The sequence below is a fragment of the Labeo rohita genome, chromosome 14, assembly GCF_022985175.1.
Source record: "Labeo rohita strain BAU-BD-2019 chromosome 14, IGBB_LRoh.1.0, whole genome shotgun sequence".
NCBI classification, from domain to species: domain Eukaryota; kingdom Metazoa; phylum Chordata; class Actinopteri; order Cypriniformes; family Cyprinidae; genus Labeo; species Labeo rohita.
The window spans coordinates 12,679,531-12,707,528 of NC_066882.1; the positions used below are offsets into that span (position 1 = coordinate 12,679,531).

Here is a 27,998-nt window from a genome sequence, read left to right on the forward strand (position 1 = left end):
CTTGCAGTTTTTCTTTTTATGTGGTATGCAAATGTAAAGTGCTTTTCATTTTACTGTATACTGATGAACAGTATAATTGTACTTTTTTTTAGCTTTCACTCATTCAACAGTTACTGTAAGTAATCAGTTTCAACAAAACATGTTTTTTGGAAAAAATTACAGTGGATCCTCTGCAGTGAATGGTTGCCGTCAGAATGAGAGTCTAAATAACGTTACTGATTATGGACAATATGGATTTTTTTAAGTTATAGTTAAAAATTGGCCATAATGATAGATTTGTTGTTTACGAACATGCAAATTTTCAAATCACAAGACGTTAAAATTATAGGCTGGAGTAGTGTGGATTGTGGATTATAGTTATGTTTTTATCAGCAGTTTGAACTTTGATTCTGATGGCACCCATTCACTGCAGAGCATCCATTGGTGATGTAATCTGTTCACATGAAGAAACAAACTCATCTACATCTTGGATGGCCTGAGGCCTATGCAAATTTTCAGCATATTTTCATTTTTGGGTGAACTATTTTTTTTTTTTTTTTATGATTAAGACACCTTTTAAATATAATTGCATGTTTAACAAAGCAGCCTAAGCAAGGGAATTTATTTATAATACAAACAATAGAAAAAACAATAATGCTGTTATCCTATTTAATTGGCATGCTTTTTAATACACTGTATAAAAAATTAAACCTTATAAAACTGATATGTAAATTTGGCAAATTAAATTTTAATTAAAAAAGATTTTTTCTTTTCAGCCTTGATTTGCTAAAACTTTTTAGTGAAATCTGTTGCATTACTAAATATATTCTGTAAATAAAATACCATTTTATTCCCTTTTAAATTTTAATGTCCACAAATAAGGCAGAAAACAAATGCTACTTTGGAACAGAGGAATAAGTTTAAACATATTAAAATGTCTGCAATTGTAACAATTATCTCAAAGAGCCAAGGTGTTTAGGATTACAGAATTACTTGCCAATGACTCCTCTGTGAGGCTGTAGTAAGAACTAAACAGAGCTTGTGCAAACATTGCAATGCATTATTTATTGATGTGTACATTACAGAACACTGCAAGGGCTTTAGTCTTGAGGGAATAGTGTGGCCGAGCAAACAAATACTCATACAATAGCTGCATAAGTCTTTTCTCTTTTTCTGTCTCCGTTTTTCTTTGTCCCTCCACAGGGACCAAGCTTATGCCCCTTTGTTGGTGGGACAATACAAGCCACAAAGACTACATAATTAGACTTTAAAGGGAGTGCAAATAAAAACAAATAAAGGCAAAGTCTGGGACAGGGCCTTGTGCATTGATGAGTATTGGTCAAGACAAAATGTAAACATGCCAAAGCATTGCACATGACGTCTTGATCATAATGATTGATTTATTTTTCACTTTGCATCTTTTTATTCACATCTGAGGTACCTTGAGCAATCAGCAAATAAGTTGTCCAGTCCTACAGAACACTGAATGCATTCCCCATCACATTTTGCAGCAAACCAGGTTGCAGTAAGTGATCCGCTCAACTGAGAAAGTCAGATTTTACTCCTCAAAGTTACCTGCTGACAAAAACCAGGCACAGAGGAGCTTTACACTCTAAAATGTAGTAAAATAGACACTAAAATCACTGACTGAACCCACCTTGGCCGCTACGTCTTCACCAAACTCACCAAGAAGACATTAAGCATGTTATTGCTTTGTAGTTGTTTAGAAATGTAAGTGTTTAGTGACATTTGGATATGGAGCTGCCTTTAATAAGGTGGGTAACCTACTCTAGCCTTAAATGAGTTATGAATAGTACACCCCTGATTAGATAACCCACGTAAACCAACTGGGGGGCCTGCACTTACATCACAGTTTGGTCAGTTACCAGGATGCTTGTCCACATTAAAGGGCCATGAACTGTGACGTCAGCACAATGTAGATTTTATACCCGGAAGATGAAAATAGTGCAAAAAAGCTCCAAATTAACCAGTTTCCTCCAACAATTAAAATTAAGGGACGTTAACATTGTCATCTATGATGTGACAAACACCTCTGCTAAAATCATGAACCTTTAAAGATAGATGTAAGCAACAGCATGGATTGCATGGTTAATGTACTACTGATTATGTTGTTCTGCTAATTTATGCTGTCTAAACCACGGAAAAAACGTGTGGAAGCTACTAAATTATATAGAGAAGGACTTAGTAGGCAGGAAAGAGCACAATATTTTGACAAGCTAAAGTTAATAAGTGGTAAAGATATGTACGAGCAGTATTAATTAAGATACTGGCCTAATATTTCACCTACCTGACTGGAAATGATAAGAACAAACAATGTTGTGAAGATTCTTGCCCTGGAAATCCTGGTTCAGTTTGGTTAACCACAAACACCTTTCCTCAGACAGTTTTTACACTCTTCTCCTTGATTTGTTATAACATTAGGCAGTCTATATTACTCCAAATGTTTTTCCCGGCCCGACCGATTAGTACAGCCTAAAACATGACTATAACTGAGGTTTTTTAGCAGCAATAATTAGCAAATATGCGAGTTTAGTTCGGTTCAGAGACATTGTTTACATTCAACGCCACTGATTGATGACGCGTCGTAAAACCCTCTATTGTTCAATAAACAAGCAGTTTATACAGAGAAACTTATATTTTAATGTAAGTATGTAAATATTCACAGTTACTTTGTATGTTCTTCCCCACAAATGGATAAATAAACTAAGTCACAGAAGAATTAACACGCGACGCATCTTTAGATAAAAAAAAACATAGTGGTGTTTCCTTCCTGAGTGGATCTATATGCTTTTGAACAAATCGTTTTGACTCACCGAAGGCAGTGGATAAATGTGGAATAGCATAGTCTGCTATCATAGTAATAATGTTTCTACCATTTAAAGATATGTCAGAAGAATTAAAAGTTGTATGGTAATATGTTTTTATGAATTTAACAAGTGACAATATGTTTCTGAATCAGATGGTTTTGAAATACTCGACTGAATGAATGATTTAATCGCCACCTACCGGCGTGGCAATGTAACCTGCAGAAAGTTTCACTGAAATAATCCCACAGCGGGATAAAATAAAAAAGAAATAATAATAAAAAAAAATAATCATGAAATTAAAAAAAGGTTAAACTAAAAATAATAATAAAGAAAAAGACTGAAATAAAACATTTAATAAATAATAATACGTCTGGTATATTTGTACCAATAGCCAAAAATACACTGTATGGGTCAAAATGATCGATTTTTCTTTTGTTCCAAAAATCATTAGGATATTAAGTAAAGATCATGTTCCATGAATATATTTTGTACATTTCCTACCGAAAACATCAAAACTTAATTTTTGATTAGTAATATGCATTGCTAAAAACTTCATTTGGACAACTTTAAATGTGATTTTCTCAATATTTAGATTTTTATTTATTTTTGTATTTTTTTTGCACCCTGTATCTCGGTCAAATATTGTTCTATCCCAACAAACCATGCACCAACGGAATGCTTATTTATTCAGCTTTCAGATTATTTTTCTTTTGTTGTTGTTGTTGTTGTTGTTGTTGTTTGTTTGTTTGTTGTTTTTTTTAATGACCTTCGTGACTTTTTTTTCATATTCCTACTCCAGATTTTAGGGGATCGTAAATAATTGTGGAAAGGATTGAAATGGTTTGATCGGAGGATTAGCGGATGGTGTCAGTCAGCCACTTGAACTCAATCATTTATGTGCACAATATAATCATTTTTTCACCCTAGTGTGAATGTGACTGGTAATACAAACATGCTATTTAAATCTAGTAAGATCATAATCTAGTAAGACTTCCCTGACTGACGTCCCATGTGTTAGAGAAATTGTATGTATCAAATATTTATATTAGACTCTTCAACTTCAACTTTCTGGTATCTACATATGTGCATATGTATAAGTTCATGCATTTTCTGTGCTTGTTAATGTTTTTTTTAATGACCCTGTGACTGGTTTTGTGGTCCAGGGTCACATATTACTTTATTTTTAGGTTGATTGAATTGCTTTATTCTATGCTGTTTCATATCTGTGATATTTCTGAATAGCATGCAATAACAATGGCTCTGCCATTTTTAAGAAACCAGTAGTCTCAAGTTTTTGTGATGCTCTTCTTGAAGTCTGATGGCATTCATATTAAAGGACAAGCCCCCTGTCACAGAGCAGAAAGCACTGGGATTGAATCTCATCTTGTGCTTCATTTTGTTTGTCTCAGAGGACTCTGAATAATGTGTCTCAACCCGTCTGCCTTACTGTGTCACCAGGCCAAAATCCCACAGCTGCCACTCCTCATCGTCTCCTCTCGTTTTCATCAAATGGAACTCGTCTCAGCATCCGGACCCAGACATCACTGGCTTTCATTTATAATTGGTTTTAAGCAGTTGGTCAAATGAAGTGAGAGGTTACATTTCAACAGGCTGACTGGATGTCTTGTGAGATGGGGGAAAGGGTCTTGTCTGAGCATGCAGATTGATGCTACGTTTACATGACGTTCATTGGCAGATGCAGTAATGGTGTAATCAATTATCGCTGACTGGAGCTGTGGATTGAAGTCTTCACACAGGCACGAGAAATGTGTTCCTATTTCTCAAGATGATTATTTGAGCAGCGTTCCAATCACGTTTCTCAATCCGTAAATAAATTTGGTGTGAGACTTGATTTGATCCCAGACAGGAGCATCTCATTTACTTGAATTTAATTCTCTAAAACCTTAAAAAAAGGTTGTCTAACCTGTGGAGGCAAGTAGGTTATGATATGTAGTAATATTTGTTAATATTATTTTCATTTAGAAACTCAACTACCATTGTTATTACTGAACCAAATTTTGCTTTTTCAATAAAGTGTATGGATGTACTTTTCTCTGACAAATCTACATTTAAGAATGGTGCATTCATTATTTAAATGTATTCATTCCAGTACAAAAAATATGGGAAAAGAAGAACAAAGACCTAAGCATCCCTGAGGATAATAGATGAAAATCTGGCAAAATCCTGTTCATTCTTTGATAGCATTAATCTTTAAAGGCGTTACTACATTTTCCTATACAAAGTCGGTATTGCCAGTGTTATTATTGATGTTACGAGGTGACCTCTCCTCAGGCTGTGTTCAGTTTTCTGTGTCTCTCCACATTTGTAGCAGGCAGTTTTATCAGAGTCCCAGCTATGCGCTTCATGTCTGAGATAAGTTGCTCAAAGCACTGAGCCAATTTATGAAAAATTCCCAGTTACAGCCCTCTATGGTTTTACACCAGATTTCGCTCAGTTTTCATCATACTCCAGATTTTAGGGGATTGTAATTGTCGAAAGGATTGAAATGATTTGATCGGAGGATTAGCGGACGGTGTCAGTCAGCCACTTGAACTCAATCATTTATGTGCACAATATAATCATTTTTTCACCCTTTTCACCCACTGCGAATGTGACTGGTAATACAAACATGCTATTTAAATCTAATCAAAATCTAGCAAGACTTCCCTGACTGACGTCCCATGTGTTAGAGAAATTGTATGTATCAAATATTTATATTAGACTCTTCAACTTTCTGGTATCTATTATGTTCATAAGTCTATGTATTTTCTGTGCTAGTTAATGTATATTTACATCTACAGTTGAGGTCAAAAGTTTACATACTCCTTGCAGGATCTGCAATATGTTCATAATAACCAAAATAAGTGGGATCATACAAAACGCATGTTATTTTTTATTTAGTACTGACCTGCATAAAATATTGTTTAGTGATAGGCCTAGTTGTTCATGAGTCCCTTGTTTGTCCTTAGCAGTTAAACTGCCTGCTTTTCTTCAGAAAAATCCTTTAGGTCCCACAAATTCTTTGTCAGCATTTTTGTGTATTTGAACCCTTTCTAACAATGACTGTATGATTTTGAGATCCACCTTTTCACACTGATGGCAACTGAGGGACTTATATGCAACTATTACAGAAACACTCACTGATGCTCCAGAAAGAAAAAATTATGCATTACAGAGCCGTGAAAAAAGTAAAAACTTTTTGAATTAGAAGATCTGGGTAAATTTAACTTATTTTGTCTTCTGGAAAACATGTAAGTATCTTATGTAGCTTCTGAAGGGCAGTACTAAATGAGAAAAATATGATATTTAGGCAAAGTAAGAAAAATGTACACATTTTCATTCCGTTCAAAAGTTTACACCCCTGGTTCTTCATGCATCGTTTTTCCTTCTGGAGCATCACTGAGTGTTTGAACCTTCTGTAATAGTTACATATGAGTCCCTCAGTTCTCCTCAGTGTGAAAAGATGCATCTCAAAATCATACAGTAATTTACTTAATTACAGAATTTGTGGGACCTGAAGGATTTTTCTGAAGAACAGCGGGCAGTTTGACTGTTCGGAACAAACAAGGGATTCATGAACAATTCAAAAAAACAAAAAAACACAGCTGTGGATCATTCAGGTAGCAACACAGTATTAAGAATCAAGTGTATGTAAACTTTTGAACAGGGTCATTTTTATAAATTCAACTATTATTTTCTCATGGACTATATGTAAGCGTCTTTTATGTGAAATATCTTATTCAGGTCAATACTAAATACAAAATAATATGCATTTTTGTATGATCCCTCCTATTTTCATAAAATAATTAACATTTAGCAGATTCTGCAAGGTGTATGTAAACTTTTGACCTAAGCTGTATCAGATATTGATATTAGACTCTTTATCTTCCTGGTTTCTGCATATGTATAAGCTTATACATATGTGCTTTTCTGTGCTAGTTAATGTACATTAAAATGGTATTTATATCTAAATGTCTGATGGGTTGCTCCTTGTGTTGTGTCAACCACATTTTTGTGGTTTATTATTAACTCAAATAAGTAAACTATCAAAAAAGGGCATGTTTGAGCTCCATTCCATTGCATCAAATACAACAAAAGAGAAGAATGGACAATGCACTGCACAGTATTTTTTTGTCACAATTTTTGGGGTTTTTGCCTTTATTTAAAACGACAGTTGGAAGAGACGGGAGACTAGAGCTCGGTTCGCTTGAAGTACCATTGCACTATAATGTCAAAGCAAACTGCTCCCAAATGAGCCATTTTTATTGCTGTACATTGTGGTTTATCTTGGTTCACACTGCTAAATTAAAAACCTGTGGATTCATTTTTTATAACCACAGTAAAAATGAACAAATGTCTCTTTAAATCTAGTATTTATGGGAAAAAGTTGACAACCAGAACAAGGATGGTGTACTGGTGCAGAGGAGTAAATGAAAATAGATTTTTGTTTCTTAGATGAATATGAAATTTTGATTAGGAAACAAATTTAAATCCTAATAGTCGCTTGTTTACTTTGAAGCTGTGCCATATTGACAGACTATCTGGTATTGCAAATCATAGTTTTGATGTCTGGACTCTGTAACCCGAACAACACATATACCAAAATAAGCCTTGGAAAACAGATTTCAGATGTCCAACAACATGTGTCTTTCATTTCATTTTAGCTTATATTTGTTTAAAGAGTTGGCTTATCAACAATGTTCAAAACACTGAGTGAATGGGTTAATTATAACATTAACTTAGATCAATAAATGCTGTACATATACACTGCCCTCCAAAAGTTTGGAAACGCCCTAGAAAAGTGGGGTTTTGGACAATATTGGCATGAATCCTTTTTCATTTGTGATAATTTTGCACTGATAAGGGACAACACAAATCACGAAAACATATTTTATTACATAAACAGTTTATACATAGAAAAAACTTATATTTTTGATTAATAAAAATATCCACCATTAGCAGCTATTACAGCTCTGCACAATCTGGGCCTAAATTCATTGTATTCTAAACTTAACTGGCAATCAATTGTTGAAGCTATTAAGGTGTGCTGACCCAAAAATCTTTTAAAAACCTGGGCCAAGATTAAACCAGTAACCAGGTATCACAGCTGGCAAAGGGGCATGTCTGACTTTGACATGTATATATTGCCATTATTATGTAATCAAAATGAAATTTATTATTGCTGGTCTTCAATGATAATGTCAAGTTACTTTAATGTATTTGCACCAAAAAATGATAAGGATTTATGTTGATATCGTCCAAACCACACTTTGCCAGGGGTGTTTCCAAACTTTTGGAGGGCAGTGTACATACTAAATTATTACACTGTACATTGTTCAGTTTTTGTCAGCAATCAGCGTCCTTTTGGAAAGCTTGCATTTGGTTTAACCAAGAAGCATGAGGAACATAAAATCCACTATATGCCCTTTGTGTAAGCCGACTGCAAAAATCAAAGTGACTTTTTTTATTGATTTTTCTAGTTTGAGTACTTGTTAAACATTTCCTGTTAATCAGGTCACATGTTTAGGTCTTCTGGGGTTTATGATAAAAACAGCAGCATTACTAAAAGCAGCAAAGTCCAAACAGCAGCTGGTTAGTAATATTACAGCAGAGTTTTTATAGCCTGTTTCATGTGCTAGTTTTTTCATGATTTTTGCTTCTGTTACAGCTTATTGACGAAAGAAAACTAGACAGCTGGTGGAACAATATATTGCTTTGTCAAGAAGAGTAAGGTATGTTGTCACAACACTTATTTTTTCTTCAATATTTTCTTTATTAATCTCCCCCAAAAACACTATTTTATAGTTTACATCTTGCTTACCAGGTCATGGGGATTCATCACTCTATAGTGATTCTGCTACTGGTCCTGTGTGCCTCATTGTCCACTTATGGCCAAACAGAAGAAGTAAAGGAGCGTTATAAGAAATTCATCAGGCAGCATGTGTTTGGCACCATGACTGCCCAGAGATGTGACAGCGAGATCCGCACGAGACGCATCACAGGATCCCTAAATGACAACAGCTGCAAAGAAGTCAACACCTTCATACTAGCAAACAACAAACAAGTTAAAGCAGTTTGTACCGGGGGAGGTACTCGACTCCCTGAAAACAGAGACTTGTATATGAGCAACAAGCCATTTCCTGTAGTTACATGCACATTGATTAGTGGAGAGAGACACCCCAAATGTGAATACAGAGGACACAGGTCCACTCGAAAAATTGTTGTGGGGTGTGCTGGCGATTGGCCAACGCATTATGAAGAAGGCGTCATTGTATAGTTTAGCTTTGTATTTACTGTTCCTTTATTAATTGTTCATTTTTATTAACAATGTTATACGTTGTTTACTATTAATCAACTGTTATATAATCATGTCAATAAATAAACTCAGATAATTATTAGCTATTAATGTGCAGTAGCTTATACACTGAGCAGTAATGTGTATGCAGTAGGAAAAATAAAATCTGTTGTGTTTTTAAACTTATTTTGTCATAATTTGTTGAATTTATGCTTAATTCATTATAGTAAAACAACTGTAAAGTAATTTTCTATTCTCAGAAGCATATGCGGTTATAAAATTAGTTTGCTGTTTTTACCCCTTTTGTAGAACAGCACAAGTGTTCATTTAATGAATAAAATGAAATAACATAAAAAGCTTCTTTGAGTTTAACTGTGTACTCTTCAAGTGAAGTAAACATTTTTGTTATCATCTGTGTAGAAAAATGAATAAAATCTCTCTAATAGCCTTAACTATTAGTGCTTACTACTAGCACTTTTTTAAGCTGACAGCACAAATGTGGATATTAAATGATCACATACTGTCACACTGGGGTAGCATGTCTGTAGCTTAGACATCCGATATCAATATCTCCAGTGTAGAAACGTAGTGCTTCCTGCTTATTTACAATCAGGAAACACTTATTAAATATACTAAGTATTTAAAACCAAAAATGGCTAGAGAACCGTCTGTGGTTAATTTCAAGAGATTTTTTTTTAGAATTTAGAATCCGGTTATTCGCGTCTTTTATTTTGTAAAAAATGATAATACTGAACTTCCTGTTTGTGTCGGGAAAGCCAACGCTGGCTTCACGTCGCTTCTAAACGCGGATTCAGACAGACAGCTGCCGCTGCTCACCTTCAAACTAACCATAAATCGCACTTATGAGCTCGACTGATAACCAGAGAACATAAATGGACCAATTTCACCTGAACGCTTCGTCTTAAAGGTCTTGTTACATCACTGTTACGTCTATATCTTTATAAAACAGTGGTGAGGTTGCTAACAGCTGATTGCTAGCTAGAGCTAGTGATCATAACAACTTGAAACAGCAGCATCATTATCATCATCGTCGTCATCTCCTCACATGCCGCTGATCACGAAACGGCTCAGCTCTTCTTCATTTGAGCCATGATACCTCTCTCCTAACGTTACCACTACTGTTAAAATCATAACATAGATCCTACTAGCCTGCTGTGAGCGCTACAGCCAGAATGTCCATTGTCTTGATGTGTTTAGAGAGTCTTAATTTAGTTTTACCTCATTGAGCTGTTGTTTAGTTTTGTGGTTTTGACAGCTGTGAAAATTGTAATTTTGGATTATGACAGATGGATTTACATGGTATTTCTTTGTCTCATAAGTGCGTAATTGATGTTTTTCTTCTTTACAAAGGAGTGAGTGATGATTGTGTGTTGATGCCCAAACAAGAGGATCAGGACAGAGGGAGTGAGTTTATTACCTTCCCTTAGTGGAACTCTCACTGCCCTGGACATGATGGGCCCACGGCGCAAGGTCACCAGGACTCATAGTTTGGGTGGAGGAGCATTTAGCTCTCTTGGACATGAGGAACCTAAAGACTATATCAACGAGCTCTCACATGAGGTGCTCTGCCACATATTCCGGTCAGTACAGCACTCTGACATCCCACCACTAGTTAGCAGATGTATTACCAATGCTGTAATCAACAATTCATTATCCTAGCGATTTATCTTCGTTAGGGTCACTAAGATCCCTGCGATTCTGTTCTCAGTTCCAGAGATTTTTCATAGAGCTGTCATAGGGTACTCAAATTGCAATGTTTTATAAGTCCCTTTCTCCACAGATACTTACCCATGCAGGACATAATGTGTATGGAGTGCCTGTCACGGAAACTGCGGGAGGCGGTGACTCTGTACTTGCGGGTGGTGAAGGTTGTGGACCTTTGTGCCAGCCGGTGGTGGGAGTACATGCCCTCAGGTAGACGACACTCTTTATGCTCAAATTTCAGGACTGACATCTGCTTATATCTAAACCTGGAATAAATGTGTAGTCAGTAGGCATGAATGAACTTGACATAGTAAAACACTTTCTTGGTTCTGCACAAAAGCTCAACAGCTTTCTGCCAGATTATAAAGTTTTTACATCCCTCAAACCTGCGTATTTGTGTAATAAATCATCTATTTATGATTTATTACCTAGTACTCTGTTACATGTAATACTTTTTACCATGCTTAAATCTAGTGGTTGATAATGGTTTATGTTTAGAAATAGAATGCAGTGTGTCCAGTGGCACAGAATTTTCTGTGAAGCTGAATTTTCAACATCATCACAACAGTATGTAGTGTCAAAAGACTAGAAATCATTCTAATATGCTGATCAAGAAACATTTCCCTTTATTATTAGTGTAGAAAACAGTTGTGCTGCTTAGTATTGTTGTGGAAACTGTGATACTTTTTGTTTCCTGGAATCTTTGATGAATAGAAAGTTAAAAAGAAGAACATTTATTTGAAATAATTTTTTGTTACATTATGTCTTTACTGTCACTTTTGATCAATTTAATGCATCATTGCTAAATAAAATTATTAATTTCATTAAAAAAACCTGACCCCAAGATTGGTAGTAAGTGTATATTACCGGTTTAATAATAATTTAATGATGACAAACAAGATATACTCAAACATCACAATAATTTATTTTATTTGAAAAGAAATTATAGAAATTAATACTTTTATTTAGCAAGGATGCTTTAAATTGATCAAAAGTGATGATAAAGACATTTAGAATGTTACAAAAGATTTTATTTCTGATAAATGCTGTTCCTCTGAACTTTCTATTCATCAAAGAAACCTAAAAAATGTTACTTAGCTGTTTTCAACATAATAATAATAATAATAATAATAATAAATGTTTTTGAGCAGCAAATCAGAATATTATAATGATTTCTGAAGGATGATGAGAATGGAGTAATGATGCTAAAAATTCAGCTTCGAAATCAGGAATAAATTACATTTTAAATTATATTTAAACAGAAACAGTTATTTTAAATAGTAAAAAAAAATTGTACTGTTTTGCTGTACTTTGGATCAAATAAATTCAGGCTTGGTGAGCAGAAGAGACTTCTTCAAAAACATTACAAATCTTACTGTTCAAAACCTTTTGACTGGTAGTGTATGTAAACCTTTCCTGAAAAATGGGTGAAGCCAAGAATACCATTCCTAAAGCCTTACAACACTTAAAACACATATTATGAAATGTGACTCATTATGAAATGTCCATTTTTGTCCTTAATTCAGTTGTTTGAATTGATGTGTGTAACTCAGGTTTCACAGACTCCAGTTTCCTCATGCTAATGAAGAAGATGCCTGATTTGGAGCAGCTGTATGGGCTTCATCCACGTTACCTAGAGAGAAGAAGGGTCAGAGGTTATGAGGCCTTCAGTATTCCTGGTGTTCTGGAGGCTCTACAGGCCTGTCCCAACCTTATAGTGAGTCTATGATGTATATGAGATTTTTTTTTGTTTCAGTTTATAGAAATGTTTGTCAATTTGTTTTCAACTACTTTTGGTTTTCTGCACTTACAGGGTGGAGACATCACATTTGGAGCTGGTGGAGGCGATATGGAACTACATGCCTCAGGTTCACATTCTAGGGAAGTTCAGGAACCGAAACGGAGCCTTTCCTATTCCCTCAGAGAACAAACTCACTATTCCAGCTGCAGCTAAAATCCAGACCCTCCATCTAGTCGGTGAGTTTTTTTTTTACTGCTTCCACTGCAAACCATTTTTAATATCATCTTGGTCATCTTGTCACAAACCTTTCTGCTGTCTTTCCTAAAGGTGTCAATGTGCCAGAGATCCCCTGTCTGTCCATGCTCAGGCATCTGTACTTGAAATGGGTGCGCCTCACTAAGCCTCAGCCCTTCAAAGACTTTCTCTGTGTGAATTTGCGTACGTTCGTAATGAGGAACTGCGCCGGTCCCACTAATTCTCTGAAGTATGTGCCTCTCGTCACCGGTCTGGCCTCTGCTCGCAACCTAGAGCAGCTGGAGCTTGTGAGGGTGCCCTTTTTAGGGGGACTGATTCAGCATGTTGTGGAGGATAGCTGGAGGTCAGGTAAGATGAACATTTTGTCAGCTCCTACTAAAACTGCTGAGCGATATATTATAGTATTTTAAAACACAGTCAAAACTTTTTAAAGTTGTCCTTGCTATACCTATTTTTCATCGTATGAAATACCACTATTGTTTTGTCTACATATTTTGAGCAGTAAAGAATTATGCATTGTGCAGAAAGAAAGTCCAGGTCTGTGGCATATTGGCTAAAGTACATCTCTTGTAGGAGGGTTTCGTAATTTGCACACAATTGTATTTGGTGCCTGTAAAAATGCACTTGAAGTGGATCTGGGCTACCTCATCATTACTGCTGCTCGCAGGTAAATCTATGTAAAAACCATGTTAAAGTATCACTGATTCCTCTATAGAATTAGAGTTGTTGACAAAATCTATTTTGATTGTCTAGGTTGCATGAAGTTCGAATCCAGCCTTCCTTAACCAAAGATGGGGTGTTCTCCGCACTGAAAATGGCTGAACTGGAGTTCCCCCAGTTTGAGACTTTGCACCTTGGATATGTTGATGAATTTCTGTTGCAATGTAAGTCAATGTTATAAAACGTCTCTAATTAATTACTCACCCTCAACTCGTTCCAAACCTTTTGTTTATCTTCAAAACTTTTTCTAATGAAGCCTGAGAGATTTCTGTTCCTCCAAAACCTTCAAGTGTTAGATAGTTCATGAAGACATCATAAAATTATGTGCGTGTCAAGCACACACATTTGAGCATGCATTTACCATATTTAATGTGTGTGTTTGTTTACGTCTATTAGGAAGACTTGGATAAAACTAATTCTTATGGATTAAAGAGGCAAGGTTTTGCTTGAATAGACTTTTAATGGAGAAACAGATATGTTGTATGTCTTAATTTGTGTTTTGAAGATTAATAACATTTTTATGGGTTTGGAACAACATTAAGGTCAGTAAATGATGACAGAATTTTGATTTTTGGGTGAACTAACCCTTCATTTACCTGCAATAAACCTTTTCACACAGGTAACATGAGCCATGCTGAGTTAGTCAAATACGGTCTTGCTGACGTGATTGAGAATCCAGGAATCATCACGGACATCGGAATGAAGGCTGTTAATGAGGTGTTTACCTCCATCAAGTATCTAGTTATTTATAACTGTCCACATCTTCACAATCCACACAACTGGATCACAGGTAATGGATCTATCATTATTTATCTATGTGTTTCCTGACTTCATTATGGTACTCAGATTTTTAATTGTTTTTTTAATATACCATTTCTATCAGCATTATCTGGAAGATCCTCAAAAGTTTATTAAAGGAAAAGTCCACTTCCAAAACAAAAATTCACAGATAATGTACTCACCCCCTTGTCATCCGAGTTGTTCATGTCTTTCTTTCTTCAGTCGTAAAGAAATTGTTTTTCGAGGAAAACATGTCAGGATTTTTCTCAATATAGTGGACTGCTATGGTGCCCCGAGTTTGAACTTCCAAAATGCAGTTTAAATGCAGCTTCAAACGATCCTAAATGCACTTGTAAACGATCCCAGCCGAGGAAGAAGGGTCTTATCTAGTGAAACGATTGGTTATTTTCATTAAAAAAAATACTAATTAAATAATTTTTAATCTCAAACGCTCATCTTGTGTTGATCTGCTTCAACTTCAAAAATAATCTCAAAATCATCCTACGTTGCTGCAGAAGTACCAACCCAGTCTTTGCAAAGTGAACATGCAAAGAAGATTAAACACAAAAAAGGTAGAACAGCAATATAGGACGTTTTTGAAGTTGAGGGAGAACAAGAGAAGTGAGTTTTTCGACATACCCTAACTGTCATGAACCGGGAAGTTCAGGCAGAGTAAGACAAGATGAGCGTTTGACATTAAAAAGTATATAAATTGTATTATTTTTAGGAAAATAACCTATCGTTTCACTAGATAAGACCCTTCTTTCTCAGTTGGATCGTTTACAACCACATTTGGGAACATTTGAAGCCGCATTTAAACTGCATTTTGGAAGTTCAAACTCGGGGCACCATAGCACTCCATTATATGGAGAAAAATGCTGAAATGTTTTCCTCAAAAAACATAATTTCTTTTGACTGAAGAAAGAAAGACATGAACATCTTGGATGACAAGGGGGTGAGTATGTTATCTGTACATTTTAGTGTTGTCATGGTACAAAAATTTCAGTATTCGGTACCAGTACCAGTGAAAATCCACGGTTCTCAGTACCAATTTTGGTACCAATCAAAACAAACTAAAACAAAGTTTCGGCTTGGAAGCTGGTATTTTGGGTTGAGGCGATGAAGCATTTGCTGGAATCCACATTTTTCACTGTATAAACTGGCACTTGATCCATACATGTGAAGCAACAGCTCGGTTCAGTTTTCTTGCCTCAGGTGAGTTTTTGTCGTACTACTTCTGCTGCTGAAAAGCATCTGGAACCGTTGTCTGCTTAGGAGCTTGCTTTGGTGGTTCGTGGTCTTTTTCAGCCTGCAGCTGTAAAAGGAAAATATAATATACTTCAGCAAAACAATGGGCTGAGTCTGACCAAATGCAACATTACATTGACACAAGCTAAATGGAACTTTATATATAATATAACTTTTCAGTAAATAACAAACCACTTTTATAATTTAGATAAGATTACTTATATTAATGTTACACAGATGGAAACTGTAGTATTAAAAACACTTTACAAAAAGATTCCATTTAACATGATTTAACGTGTTACAAAGCAATTAATCTTCTTAATTTCAAAATGTATTCATCTTTTTTTTTTTTTTTTTAATTAAAAGTTGTATCTGTTGACATTATTTAACGCACAATGAACAAACATGAACGATCAAGTGTTTGTATAAAGTGACACTCACACACATTAATTAATGTTCACTCACTGTAACTTGATGTTAGATAATATATTAAGTCATATTAATGAACGGTATCTTTTACCAAACTATACAAGACTGTATTTGACTCTACTTTTATTTAGTCAAACTGCGCAAACTATATTTAATAGCCTAGAACTGCTTTTCTGATGGACTGATTTTAGGGACATAAACATTAACCATACATTTGTACTTACGCTAACAATTAACTAAGCAAATGGCAATGTTTATTTAGGGTATAATTTTTATAACAAAAGCTCTAAATAAAATAAAACTTACCTGCTTGAACTCTTTAATTAAATCTGGGTGTCTGTCTTTGAGGTGTTTTATTAAGTTCGATGTATTTCCTCCTTTTGAGAGAAAACTTAATTACACCGTTTGCAGATGGGTTTCTGATGATCTATGATGTTGTCCTTGTCATCAGCCGCAAATACAAAATATTTCCACACGTGGCTCTTTGCTCCTTTCTTTTCAACAAGCGGATTCAGAGCCGCCGCATCAGCCGCCGCATCAGCCGCCGGTCGCCGTGTCTCTGTGCTTTTATGAAGAAGATGCAACTGCGCAGTGTGCACCTTTCGGATAGCGCAGCAAGAACCGGGTTGACCAGGTGCTCGGTACCACTGGTACCTAAGAAAACCTGGTGCCGTAACATTTACATTTTTTTTGTACCTACTTGGTACCGAAGTACCGGGTCTTTTGACAACACTAGTACATTTTTTTTTGTTGAAAGTGGACTTCTGCTTTAAATGTGTATTTTAGTATCAGTTTTTAAATCTGACTAATAAGCTGCTCTTTGTTAAAGACCACTCACGTTGGAGTCGATTGGTGGATCTCACTCTGGTGCGCTGTCATGCTATCAAGCTGGAGTCGTTCAGTCAGTTCATTGAGATGCTTCCCAGCCTGGAATTCATCTCTCTGGACCAGATGTTTCGTGAACCTCCCAAGGTGGGCTGTCAACCCATTAAAACATAGTCGACTAGTCAATATTCATTCAGTACCTAGACCAGGGATGGGCAAATTTGGTCTTGGAGGGCCACTGCCCTACAGAGTTTAGCTTCAAACTTAATCAAACTCAGCTGCCTGTGCCTTGCTAGTGACCTTGAAGACATTGATTAGCTTATTCAGGTTTGTTTAATTGGGGTTGGAGCTAAACTCTGCAGGACAGTTGCCCTCCAGGACTGAAGTTGCCCATCCCTGACCTTGACAATATCACTTCTTAACTATTTGTGATAAACAGACAGTTCATGGTCTTTCCTCTGACATAAACCTTATCACAATATGTATAGTAATCAGAATATGTGTACTTTTGAACAGTAAAGAAATTACAGATATATAATATAGACTATAGAAGATGAAACGTTGTGAGGCATGGTAATTATTAGTTATTTGTTTACCGCAGGGCTGTGCCCGTGTGGGACTCAGTGCAGGCACGGGTATCGGAGTTTCATCTGCCCTGGTCAGCAATCAGAATTCCAACAATGATAATGACAACAATAACAACAACAATCACCAGAACAATAATGACGCAAACATTCCACCAAATAACAACGATGACCGGGTCGAAGATGTGCCTCAGCAACACCATCGTGGCCCAGAGGGTACGCATATACATTACATTTCAAAAGTTTAGTGTCAGAAAGTTTTTGTTTGTTTGTTTGTTTTTAAGAAATTAATACTTTTATTCAGGAAGGATGCATTAAATTAAAGTGACGGTAAAGACATGTATATTTAAAATGATTTTTTTTTTTTTTTTTAAGTAATTTATAGAAGTTTTTTTTCAGAACTGCATGAAAAAACTCAATTACCATTTTTATTTTTTTATTCAGTGGCAGAAATGGGCTTTCATACTCTTCAAACTTTCTATTCATTAAAAAAAGTTAATGATTTTCACAAAAATATTAAGCAGCACTGTTTTTTATTTTAATAATTAGAAATGTTTCTTGAGCACCAAATTAGTGCATTAGATTTCTGAAGGTTTGTGTGACACTGAAGACTGGAGTCATGATGCTGAAAATTCAGCTTTGCCATCAAAGGAATTAAATGGCATTATAACATATTTTCAAATATAAAACGGTTGTAAATGTAATACTATTTCACAGTATTGTTGTTTTTACAGCATTTTGATCAAATCAATGCAGCCTTGGTGTACACGAGACTGCTTTACCAAAATCTTACTGACCGCATACCTTTGAACAGTTGTGTACATCTGTTGTTTGATGATTGTTTGGTTGCTAAAAAGCTTTTAATCCACTTTTCTTCTTGACTTCAATCAGAGATTCCCGATGTTGAGGGCATGGTGGCAGACAACATGGAGCCTGAGCCAGTTCTTGTGGCCTCCAATCCAGAGGAAGAGACCCAGGGTTCCAGCCAGACTAGTAATCCTTCACCTGAACAAGATGAAGAGCAAGCAGGTCTGGAGAAACCTAGCAAATAATGCAAACAGAGTGCATGCATTTGACAATTAGTTGTTAAAATTGCTTTTACTTTCATGATTTAAATCAGGACCTAGTGGAGTTCAAACGTCAGTGAAGAAGCAGTCCGTGGTGGTGTCAGACTCAGACAGTGAGGATGAGTACTGTCCAATCAGGACGCCAGCTGCTGCCCGCTCTCAAGGCCAGTACCCTGAGACAGAATCCCAGGGGAAGAACAGTACAGCTGTGGCTCCACATGGTAGTTCACATTTAAAATAAATCATAAAATCACCACTGCATCAGTTCATAGTGCAAAATGCGCCCTGTCGCTAAATAGTATTAATTTCTAAAATCTTACTGACCCCAGACTTTGAATGTCATTGCATTAAATGATGTCATATTTTTGGTCAATATACATTACTGTTAAGACTTTATCATTTTAATTCATACGTTTCATTTGTACATTTGACTTAAATGACCATAAATTCAGAAATATTATACTTTTGACTACACTAACACTACTGAAAGAGAGCAAACTTGATTCCTGGCTTCTGCTAATACGATTGTTGTGCTGTATTCCGACAGGTAAAGGAAAAACTCCGCTGCGTAGACGTGGTCCACAACCTCAGGAGTTCAGCTGTGAGAAAGGCTGTCAGGTGACCAGCGAGCAGATCAAGGCTGACATGAAAGCGGCCACTGAGACGGCTGAGCGTGGGGCCAGAGACAGAAACAGTGGACCTGGGTCTGCTTCAGGCTATGCTGCCGGCAGCTGTGTTTGCTCTATCCGCTGGAGGGAGGACTCAGCCAATCAGGACGACCAGGGTGGGGCAGGTAGAGGGGAGGATGACATGGTGAGGACTCGCTGCACGTGCAGCAGGTCTCGTCCCGGCTCTGAAAACAGGACTCGTGGTGGCCACGGCCTGCCAGCAGGGGGCGACAACCATAGAGCAGAACGTCACAGCCCAGAGCAGAGAGCAGGAGCAGATGAGATGGAGGACAGGAACTCCAACGCTCCACCCAGGACTCAGAACTCATCTGAGGGTCATAATAACAGGACTGCAGGCCACCAGCAAGGATCAACACAAAGAAGCCCTACAGACGAGTTTCCCAGGAGACCGGTCACTCGTGCCCGCAGCAAACTTTCCTCTGTGCCCCTGGTGTGTGAGTCAGGTAAGACGAGAGCAGAGGTTCCTCACATTGCGGGACGCAATGGAAAAAAGGCACAGTTGGGCAAAGGATCACCCTCGTGGTGTGTCGTTTGTGCATAGCATAAAAGCAGATGGAAGAATGATGGGGGTCTGGATTACTCCACTGCTCTATATTGGCAGTTTTATTGCTGTATATTTCTTTGTGTTCATGACATTTAGATAAAGTGCAACCCTCGTTTTAAGGCCTAGTGAACCTACAGTGCTGAGAAGAATAGCGCATGTAGGAAATTGTGACCCTTGACCACAAAAAAATTCATAAGGGTCCATTTTTTGAAATGTAGATTTATATATCTATACAACTATTTGAAAATCTAGAATCTGAGGGTGCAAAAAAATCCAAATATTGAGAAAATCGCCTTTAAAGTTGTCCAAATCAAGTTCTTAGCAATGCATATTACTAATCAAAAATTAAGTTTTGATATATTTATGGTAGGAAGTTTACAAAATATCTTCATGAAACATGATGTTTACTTAATAATCTAGTGATTTTTGGCATAAAAGAAAAATTGATAATTTTGACCCATACAATGTATTTTTGGCTATTGCTACAAATATACTCTTAAGTGTAAATGAATTTATTTCCGGGATCTTTCATACTTTTTAGCATTAAGTATAAGGTCATTGTGTAACATATTGAATATTGCTATAATTGCTATAATGTTCAAACGGTAGTATACAATATAAAATAACTGTTTATTCATATACACTGCCATCAAAAATCCCCAAAAAACATTACTGTGAAATATTATTTCAGTGTAAAATAACTGTTTTCTATGTGAATATATTTTAAAATGTAATTCATCCCTGTGATGCAAAGCTGAATTTTTAGCATCATTACTCCATTCTTCAGTGACACATGATTTAGAAGTCATGTGAAACTTTTTAATTTCATTTTATTTCGAACAAAACATAATTTAAAACAAACAAATACACATATATAAATGTGTTGCCGCGCCAACAAAAAACATCCCAAAAACTTCATACATTACAAAAAAATAGCAAACACTTAAATTGTTAAAAAAAAAAAAGATTTATATCTTGAATAAATGCTGTTCTTTTTAACTTTTTATTCATCAAAGAACCACAGGTTGCAAAAAAAGTATGAAGCAACACAACTGTTTCCATCACTGATGATAAAAGTAATAAATCAGCATGTTAGAATGATTTCTGAAGGATCGTGTGACACTGAAGACTGGAGTAATGGCTGATGAAAATTCAGCTTTGCATCACAGGAATAAATTATATTTTAAAATATATTAAAACAGAAAACCATTATTTAAAACTGTAATAATATTTCAGAATATAAAACCTTTTCTGTATTTTTGATCAAGTAAATGCACCCTTGATGAGTATGAAGAGAATTCTTTAAAAAACCTTAGAAATCTTACTGAACCCAAACTTTTGAATCGCAGACAGTTAATAGAAATACATTTGACCATCAGTAAGACTTCCATTTCATTTCACTTCACTTCTTGGTATATCCAGAACTACCTAAAGCGAAGCCTCGGGTTGCGGTGAAGAGGAAACGCATGGCAGACAAGTCCACCAGCACCAGTGACCCTGTGACTGAAGACGACCATGTGCAGGTGGGTTCATTTTCTTGTTTCACTCAACTTAATGTTTCTATCATCCACTTTCTTACAAAACACAAATATTTTTCACATTATGCAGGTGCTCAGCCTTAAATCTAAAAACCTGGTGGGAATCACACTTACAAACTGTGGCATCACAGACCTGGTCCTTAAAGAGTGCCCCAAAATGATGTTTGTCCATGGTGAGTTCACAGCAGAACATATTGACATAGGAACCAAACTATATCAGATCCTAATGCGTCATTCGATTCTTTCATCCCAAGCGACACGCTGTAGGGTGCTGAAACACTTGGTGGTAGAAAGTGCCCCCATAGTAAACCGCTTTGATTACGCACAATGTAAAAAGTTGGACATGGAGCAGGTGCTCGACCAGATCTTACGGATGCCGCCGGAAAGAAACCGCATAATCTACATGAGGCCTATGCAGCAGGTCAGTGTTTTTCTTTAGTAGAGTGAGGTTGCCATGGCAGCAACATCAAAGGGTTTTTGAACATTGTGTTGACGTAAGACTTACTATTGTCACATCTGATGAAACGTTGCTGTTGCGTGAGTATACAGTATTACTATTGATTGCATAAGTGCAACATTCAAGAAAGTATAGAAATGCATCTCAGTAGGAATGTAGCTTTTCTTCCCCAGATTTATAATTAAAACAGGGCTCAACAGTAAGTAGACAGCAGCAAGAATGGCCCAGGGCCAGTCTGAGAAAGTTTGCTGACAGTTTTTTGCATTTTAAGAGCATTTTATGTTCATTATTCATGTGCATACATTTTAATGCTTTGCTAACTTAAAGGGATAATTAACCAAAAAATGAAAACTCATTAGAAACCCCCCCATATGTCGTTACAAAACCGTAAGACCTTCGTTCATCTTCAGAATACAAATTAAGATATTTTTGATGAAATCCAAGAGCTTTCTGACCCTGCATAGACAGCAACGCAACTGACATGTTCAAGGCCCAGAAAGGTAGTAAGGACATTGTTAAAATAGTCCATGTGACATCAGTGGTTCAACCATAATGTTATGTAGCTACAAGGATACTTTTTGTGTGCAAAGAAAAAATATCATGTGCATTATGTGCAACTATTTCCCAGCAAATTTACAGTTGAGGTCAAAAGTTTACAGAATCTGCAAAATGTAAATTTTTACCAAAATAAGAGGGATCATACAAAATTCATGTTATTTTTTATTTAGTACTGACCTGAATAAGATATTTCACATAAAAGATATTTACATATAGTCCACAAGAGAAAATAGTTGAATTTATAAAAATGACCCCATTCAAAATTTACATACACTTGTTTCTAAATACCGTGTTATTACCTAAATGATCTACAGCTGTTTTTTGTTTGTTTGTTTGGTGATAGTTGTTAATGAGTCCCTTGCTTGTCCTGGACTGTTAAACTGCCTGCTGTTCTTTAGAAAAATCTTTCACGTCCCACAATTTTTTTGGTTTTTCATCACGTTTCATCATGTTTTGTATTTGGACCCTTTCCAACGATAACTGTATGATTTTGAGATCTATCTTTTCACACTGACAACTGAGGGACTCAGTTGACTATGCAGCTATTACAAAAGGTTCAAACGCTCACAGATGCTTTAGAAGGAAACACAAGAGCCGGGGGGCTGAAAACTTTTGAATTTGAAGATCAGGGAAAATGTAACTTATTTTGTCTTCTAGGAAACATGAAAGTATTTTCTGTAGCTTCTGAGAGAAAGTGCTAAAGGAAAAAATATATTTAGGCCAAGTGTTCAAAAGTTTACAACCCTGTCTCTTAATGCATAGTTTTTCCTTCTGGAGCATCAGTGAGTGTTTGAACCTTCTGTAATAGTTGCATATGAGTCCCTCAGTGTGAAAAGATGGATCTCAAAATCATATAGTCATTGTTGGAAAGGGTTCCAATACACAAAAATGCTGAAAAACCAAAAAGGAAGGATTTTTCTGAAGAACAAGGGACTCGTGAACAACTATCACAAAACAAAAAAACACAGCTGTGGATCATTCATGTAACAACACAGTATTATGAATCAAGCGTATGTAAACTTAAACACGGTCATTTTTATAAATTCAACTATTGTCTTTTGTGGACTGTGTGTAAACATCTTTTACGTGAAATATCTTATTTAGGTCGGTACTAAATAAAAAATAACATGCATTTTGTATGAACCTTCTTTTTTTTGGTAAAATAATCAACATTTTGTAGATTCTGCAGGGGGTATGTAAACTTTTGACCTCAACTGTATACAGAGAGTTTGGGTTTATAAACAGTTACATTGCAGCTTTGTTTTTGAGGTATTTTTAAGCTTGATGTTACAATTATGTTCTTTTCAACATCCAGATTGATTCTCTGGCCCTAGAGAAAAAGCTCTTCAGCGGCCCATATCCATACCACATTGCTATTATCCATGAGTTCAGCAACCCACCCAATGTCAGGAACAAGGTGCGCGTACGTAGCTGGATGGACACCATTGCCAATATTAGCCAGTAAGTGGTCTATGACCCATAGTACAGTACCAAGACTTGCATCAGTAATAAGAATATTTCCATTGTAACCGATTCTGATATAGACCAAGAATAAAAGCTTTGTTTAGCGTTTTAGTGTTTATCATCTTTACAGTGCTGTAATGTTTCATTACATTTTGATTCTTCAAAATTATGCCTGCTTTCCAAATGGCTCATCTGATTCCTGCTTTGTCCACCAGATGGCACTATTTTCTTTTCATGGTGTAGACCCAAAGACTCACAAGCTGTGTTTTTATCCTTTCACAAGAGAACTCATCAAGTATGAATTCTTTCCGGAGGCCACACGGACGGAAGAGGATGTAAAGAAGTATCCCAGCTATCCCTGGGGCCGAGACATCTACACTTTAGAGGGTGAGAGGAAACAGATCAGGGTCCTTCGAGACTAGCTCCAAGTTCCCCTCATTTCCTCTGGAAACACAGTTATAGTATGTGTGAGAGAGAGGAGAGAGAAATTTACAGTATATTTCCCAAATCCCTTACAAAGTTAATCATCCTAATGGATGAGAAAACATTGCAGACTCTCATAATGATGAATCTGCTAGTAAATGTTTATACAATCCCTTTCAGTTTTAAAGAAATAAAAAAGTAATGGCATTCAATCTTTCCCACACTCCCTGTGCTTTAGGAGTAGTAGATGGGGCACCGTATTCGATGATCACAGATTTCCCATGGCTTCGCTCGTTACGGACGGCAGAGCCCAACAGTTACGCCCGATACGACTTTGAGGATGATGAAAGTAGTAAGTAACACACTGTCCATCATGAAATAATGAAGTTGAGGTGTTCATTTTCATCACAATACATTGATTCAAATACAGATTCACTATAACTATAGCACAGTTACACTACTTGTCAAAAGTTTTTGAACAGAAAGATTTTTAATGTTTTTTTTGTTTTGTTTTTTAAACAAGTTTCTTCTGCTCACCAAGCCTGCATTTATTTGATCCAAAGTACAGCAAAAAACGTCAAATTCTGAAATATTTTTACTATTTAAAATAAGAATTTTCTATTTGAATTTTAAAGTGTAATTTATTCCTGTGATTTCAAAGCAAAATTATTTTGCAACATTACTCCAGTCTTTATTGTCATATGACCTTTCAGAAATCATTCTAATATTCTTATTTGCTGTTCAAGAAACTACTGCGTGCGACTCTGAATATATATTTAGGAGCACCAGTCCAACTGACCCGATCAGCATATTCGTGTTTGGGCTGAGGGGAGCTTCAAAGGTTTCGTGTTTTTGCAACGTTGAGTAATGTGTCACAGGCATATCTCATGAATCCTTTCATAAACAAAGTGTAGAGAGAGTGTAAATAAGAGATTCACTGTGCAGTGTAGAGAGCTTTGTTGATTATAGTGAAACTTTGTGAGATCGTGATGAACTAAGATGAGTGACAGCTTTTAATGATTTTTAACGGAATTTGTAAATAAGATACTGATTTATCACAACAGTTAAATAAACAAGAAGTTAATATTAAGTGACTTTGAATTGAATTTTCTGACTATAACACTATTGCCTGATTTTGCTCTGTTTTGTCATCAAAAATAGTTTGAAACAAGTCACAACTGAGCCGCTGCACATCTTCTTTTTGTTTTATTTATGAATTATTCAATTTCAATTTCAATCAATTTCCCATTGATAAAGACAGTCACTTGATTTATTCCTGAATGTATCAGCTGTTCGACCGAATCAAATGAATGAATGATTTAATAATTAAATCAGTGACTTGCCGCCACCTACTGGCAGTTTTCGTTTCATTTTTAAAGCATCCTTTCAGTTATTTATATCATTTAATATTTCTATATTCAAAAGTTTATATTTAAAACATCAATCTCAACATGAATTTATGTATTTGATTACACTCATGCCACCTCTGAGCCTCATTAAACATGAAAATACACCTACAAGCCACTTTTGTGTTCTTCTGTGCCACTTCTGTGATACAAATTAATTTTGTTAATACTGATTTCATTTGATTGGTAACCTATTCTATTTCTACTTGTTCTTATTCTGTTGTTTTAATTAAATTTTTTTAAAAAGCTTATAAAATATAATTTTGAAAAAATTTGACATAAAAGATGACACTTTTAATAAAGTTAGAAAAATGCCATTACAAAGGTAAAAACTAAATTCCCCTGTAAATCACTCTGATTCAAATATGACCTCGTAATGGGAACACTAATTTTTTTATCAGATTTTTTTTTATTATTAATAAGAAGGTGCTCCTGAAATTTTGATTGTGCTTCTAAAAAGAAAAGTGAGCGTAGAGCCCTATGAGTAGTTTTTTTTTTTTTCAGGATTTCTTTTAAATGAATAGAAAGATCCAAATTTCAGCATGCATCTAAAATATAAAGCTTTTGTAACATTATAAACTAATTATAGAAAATAAATTCCGTTTCAGATAAATGCTGTTCTTCTCATCAAAGAAACCTGAAAAAAATCTACTCAGCTGTTTTCAGCTCAAAAATAAATGTAAAATCTGAATGTAAGAATGATTTCTGAAGGATCTTGCGACATTAGTAATGATGCAAAAAATCGCAGGAATAAATGACATTTTACCATTTATTCACACAGAAGACAGCTATTTTAAATAGCAAAAATATTTCAAAATTGTACTGTTCTTGCTGAACTTTGAATCAAATAAATGCAGGCTTGGTGAGCAGAAGAGACTTCTTTAAAGAACATTAAAAATCTTCCTGTTCAAAGACTTTTGACTGGTAGTGTGTATATATAAGTTTGAGCTTGGTTAGATTGTTTAATGTTTTTTTTTTTAAAAATCCTTTCCGTCAGCCACTATTTATGCGCCACGGCGTAAGGGACAGCTCTCGGCCGACATCTGCATGGAGACCATCGGTGAGGAAATCTCAGAGCGACGCCAGACACGTAGGGGTGTTTTCCAGCGTGTGGTGGTCGTCTTCATCCACTACTGCGACGTTCGGGGCGAACCGGTGGATGACGACTACATCTAGAACAATCACTGCTCATCCAGAGCGCCTGGAGAGGGGTGCGGAGAGCTCTTCAGCTCTCTGCCAGGCTCTGACCACCTCTGTGCAAAAACAGAGAGGCATCTTAGACGCAGCCTCGGCGTGGAATCCCAAGACGTTTCCAGTTGCCTTTATGTCCGAGTTGACTTGAAACAGAGAGTGATCGCTTTCAATCAGCCATTGTCTTTTTGTGAGTTCATTCTAGACTAATGAACTGTAGAGTAATGATGTCACCAGGCTGCTTTGCTTGTGTTCATTACATGAAGGATGAATGGCAGCCCTTCCAGGGAGCGGCAGCACATTTACAGTAAAGAGGGGTGAGGGTGTCAGCAGTTGTTTTTGTTGCTGCAGTTGCGCACATGGGAAAAGACATGCAGAGCCATGACAGGTGGCATATGAAATCACTTGTTTGGTTTTTGGTGGAGACAGAAATATTGTTCTTAGTAGAATTTTTTTTTTTTAAACAAACCCAGGCAGAGTCTTTGGCCAATTGGCATGATTTCGCAATGTGTGTCTGCACCAGGCAATAGTGTTGTTTCTTTCTTTGCACCTCATAACTTTTGAGAGACTTTTGTTTTAAAAATTCGTCTTTTATTTTTGTTTTTCTCTCACCTTTTCTCCAGAAATCAGCTTGTGTATTTTTCCATTATTAACGGTGCTGTAAGACAGTTTAACCAGAATCTGGTGAAGAGATTAAATGTTTCGTGGCCCACGAGAGGAACGTGGCAGAATCGGTGAATAAATGTAGCTTGTTTTCCTCCCTGTGGTCCTCATAGAGCTAAAAAAAAAAAAAATAAAATGGGATGAGGGTAAGCTGAGAGTATTTTATGCACAAATGTTTTTTTTAGTCTTTTCCCTTTAGTTAAACCCACATAGTTTTAAATCAGAAGCACAGTGGATAAAGTTGCCAGGCGTATCCCTTATTCGTCTTCAGATGACTTGACGCACATGCTGTTTTCCTCACAAACTCGTTCTCTTCATATAGTTCAGCATCTTCAGAAATGGCCCTGTGCCATTATAACCTATACCAGATATAACAGTTCGTATTTCATGTTTCTGGATGGTTTTGTTCCTCATCCTTGCCTAATCCTTCACATAGTTCCTTAGTTGCATTAGCAATGACAAATGCGAATAATATAAAATACACAATGTGTCTTAACTACCTGCTTGGTGCAGAATGGTTTACCAACTTGTGTTTGTTATGAATGGTACGGATGCTAGAAGAGGATTGTGAGTCCAGGACCTGTTAATG

General features: G+C 36.1%; 2 protein-coding genes across 2 annotated transcripts; both read left to right on the forward strand.

Annotated features, from left to right (window-relative positions):
- The first annotated feature begins 8,306 nt into the window (after window positions 1-8,306).
- On the forward strand, window positions 8,307-9,288 carry rnasel3 (ribonuclease like 3). The gene is made up of 3 exons (XM_051127158.1): window positions 8,307-8,399; window positions 8,476-8,539; window positions 8,632-9,288. The coding sequence occupies exon 3, from the start codon at window positions 8,635-8,637 to the stop codon at window positions 9,082-9,084; it is 450 nt and encodes a 149-aa protein (XP_050983115.1). The 5' UTR covers window positions 8,307-8,399; window positions 8,476-8,539; window positions 8,632-8,634; the 3' UTR covers window positions 9,085-9,288.
- Window positions 9,289-9,877: 589 nt separating this feature from the next.
- Window positions 9,878-27,988, forward strand: fbxo38 (F-box protein 38). Its single transcript, XM_051127894.1, has 21 exons — window positions 9,878-10,030; window positions 10,474-10,703; window positions 10,904-11,037; window positions 12,381-12,545; window positions 12,640-12,804; window positions 12,896-13,171; window positions 13,397-13,490; window positions 13,577-13,707; window positions 14,163-14,333; window positions 16,830-16,972; window positions 17,427-17,625; window positions 18,301-18,438; window positions 18,530-18,697; window positions 19,024-19,608; window positions 21,132-21,232; window positions 21,318-21,420; window positions 21,502-21,668; window positions 23,578-23,723; window positions 24,010-24,113; window positions 24,388-24,501; window positions 26,553-27,988. The coding sequence occupies exons 2-21, from the start codon at window positions 10,573-10,575 to the stop codon at window positions 26,729-26,731; spliced, it is 3,414 nt and encodes a 1,137-aa protein (XP_050983851.1). The 5' UTR covers window positions 9,878-10,030; window positions 10,474-10,572; the 3' UTR covers window positions 26,732-27,988.
- The last annotated feature ends 10 nt before the right edge of the window (window positions 27,989-27,998 follow it).

What these genes read in the sequence shown, in the direction of transcription:
- fbxo38 (XM_051127894.1), top strand. Translation starts at nt 10,573, where the DNA reads ATGATGGGCCCACGGCGCAAGGTCACCAGGACTCATAGTTTGGGTGGA. An exon ending in TCCACACAACTGGATCACAG is followed by an intron (nt 14,334 to 16,829) that starts GTAATGGATCTA and finishes TCTTTGTTAAAG; the next exon opens with ACCACTCACGTTGGAGTCGA. An exon ending in ACAAGATGAAGAGCAAGCAG is followed by an intron (nt 18,439 to 18,529) that starts GTCTGGAGAAAC and finishes GATTTAAATCAG; the next exon opens with GACCTAGTGGAGTTCAAACG.
- rnasel3 (XM_051127158.1), top strand. Translation starts at nt 8,635, where the DNA reads ATGGGGATTCATCACTCTATAGTGATTCTGCTACTGGTCCTGTGTGCC.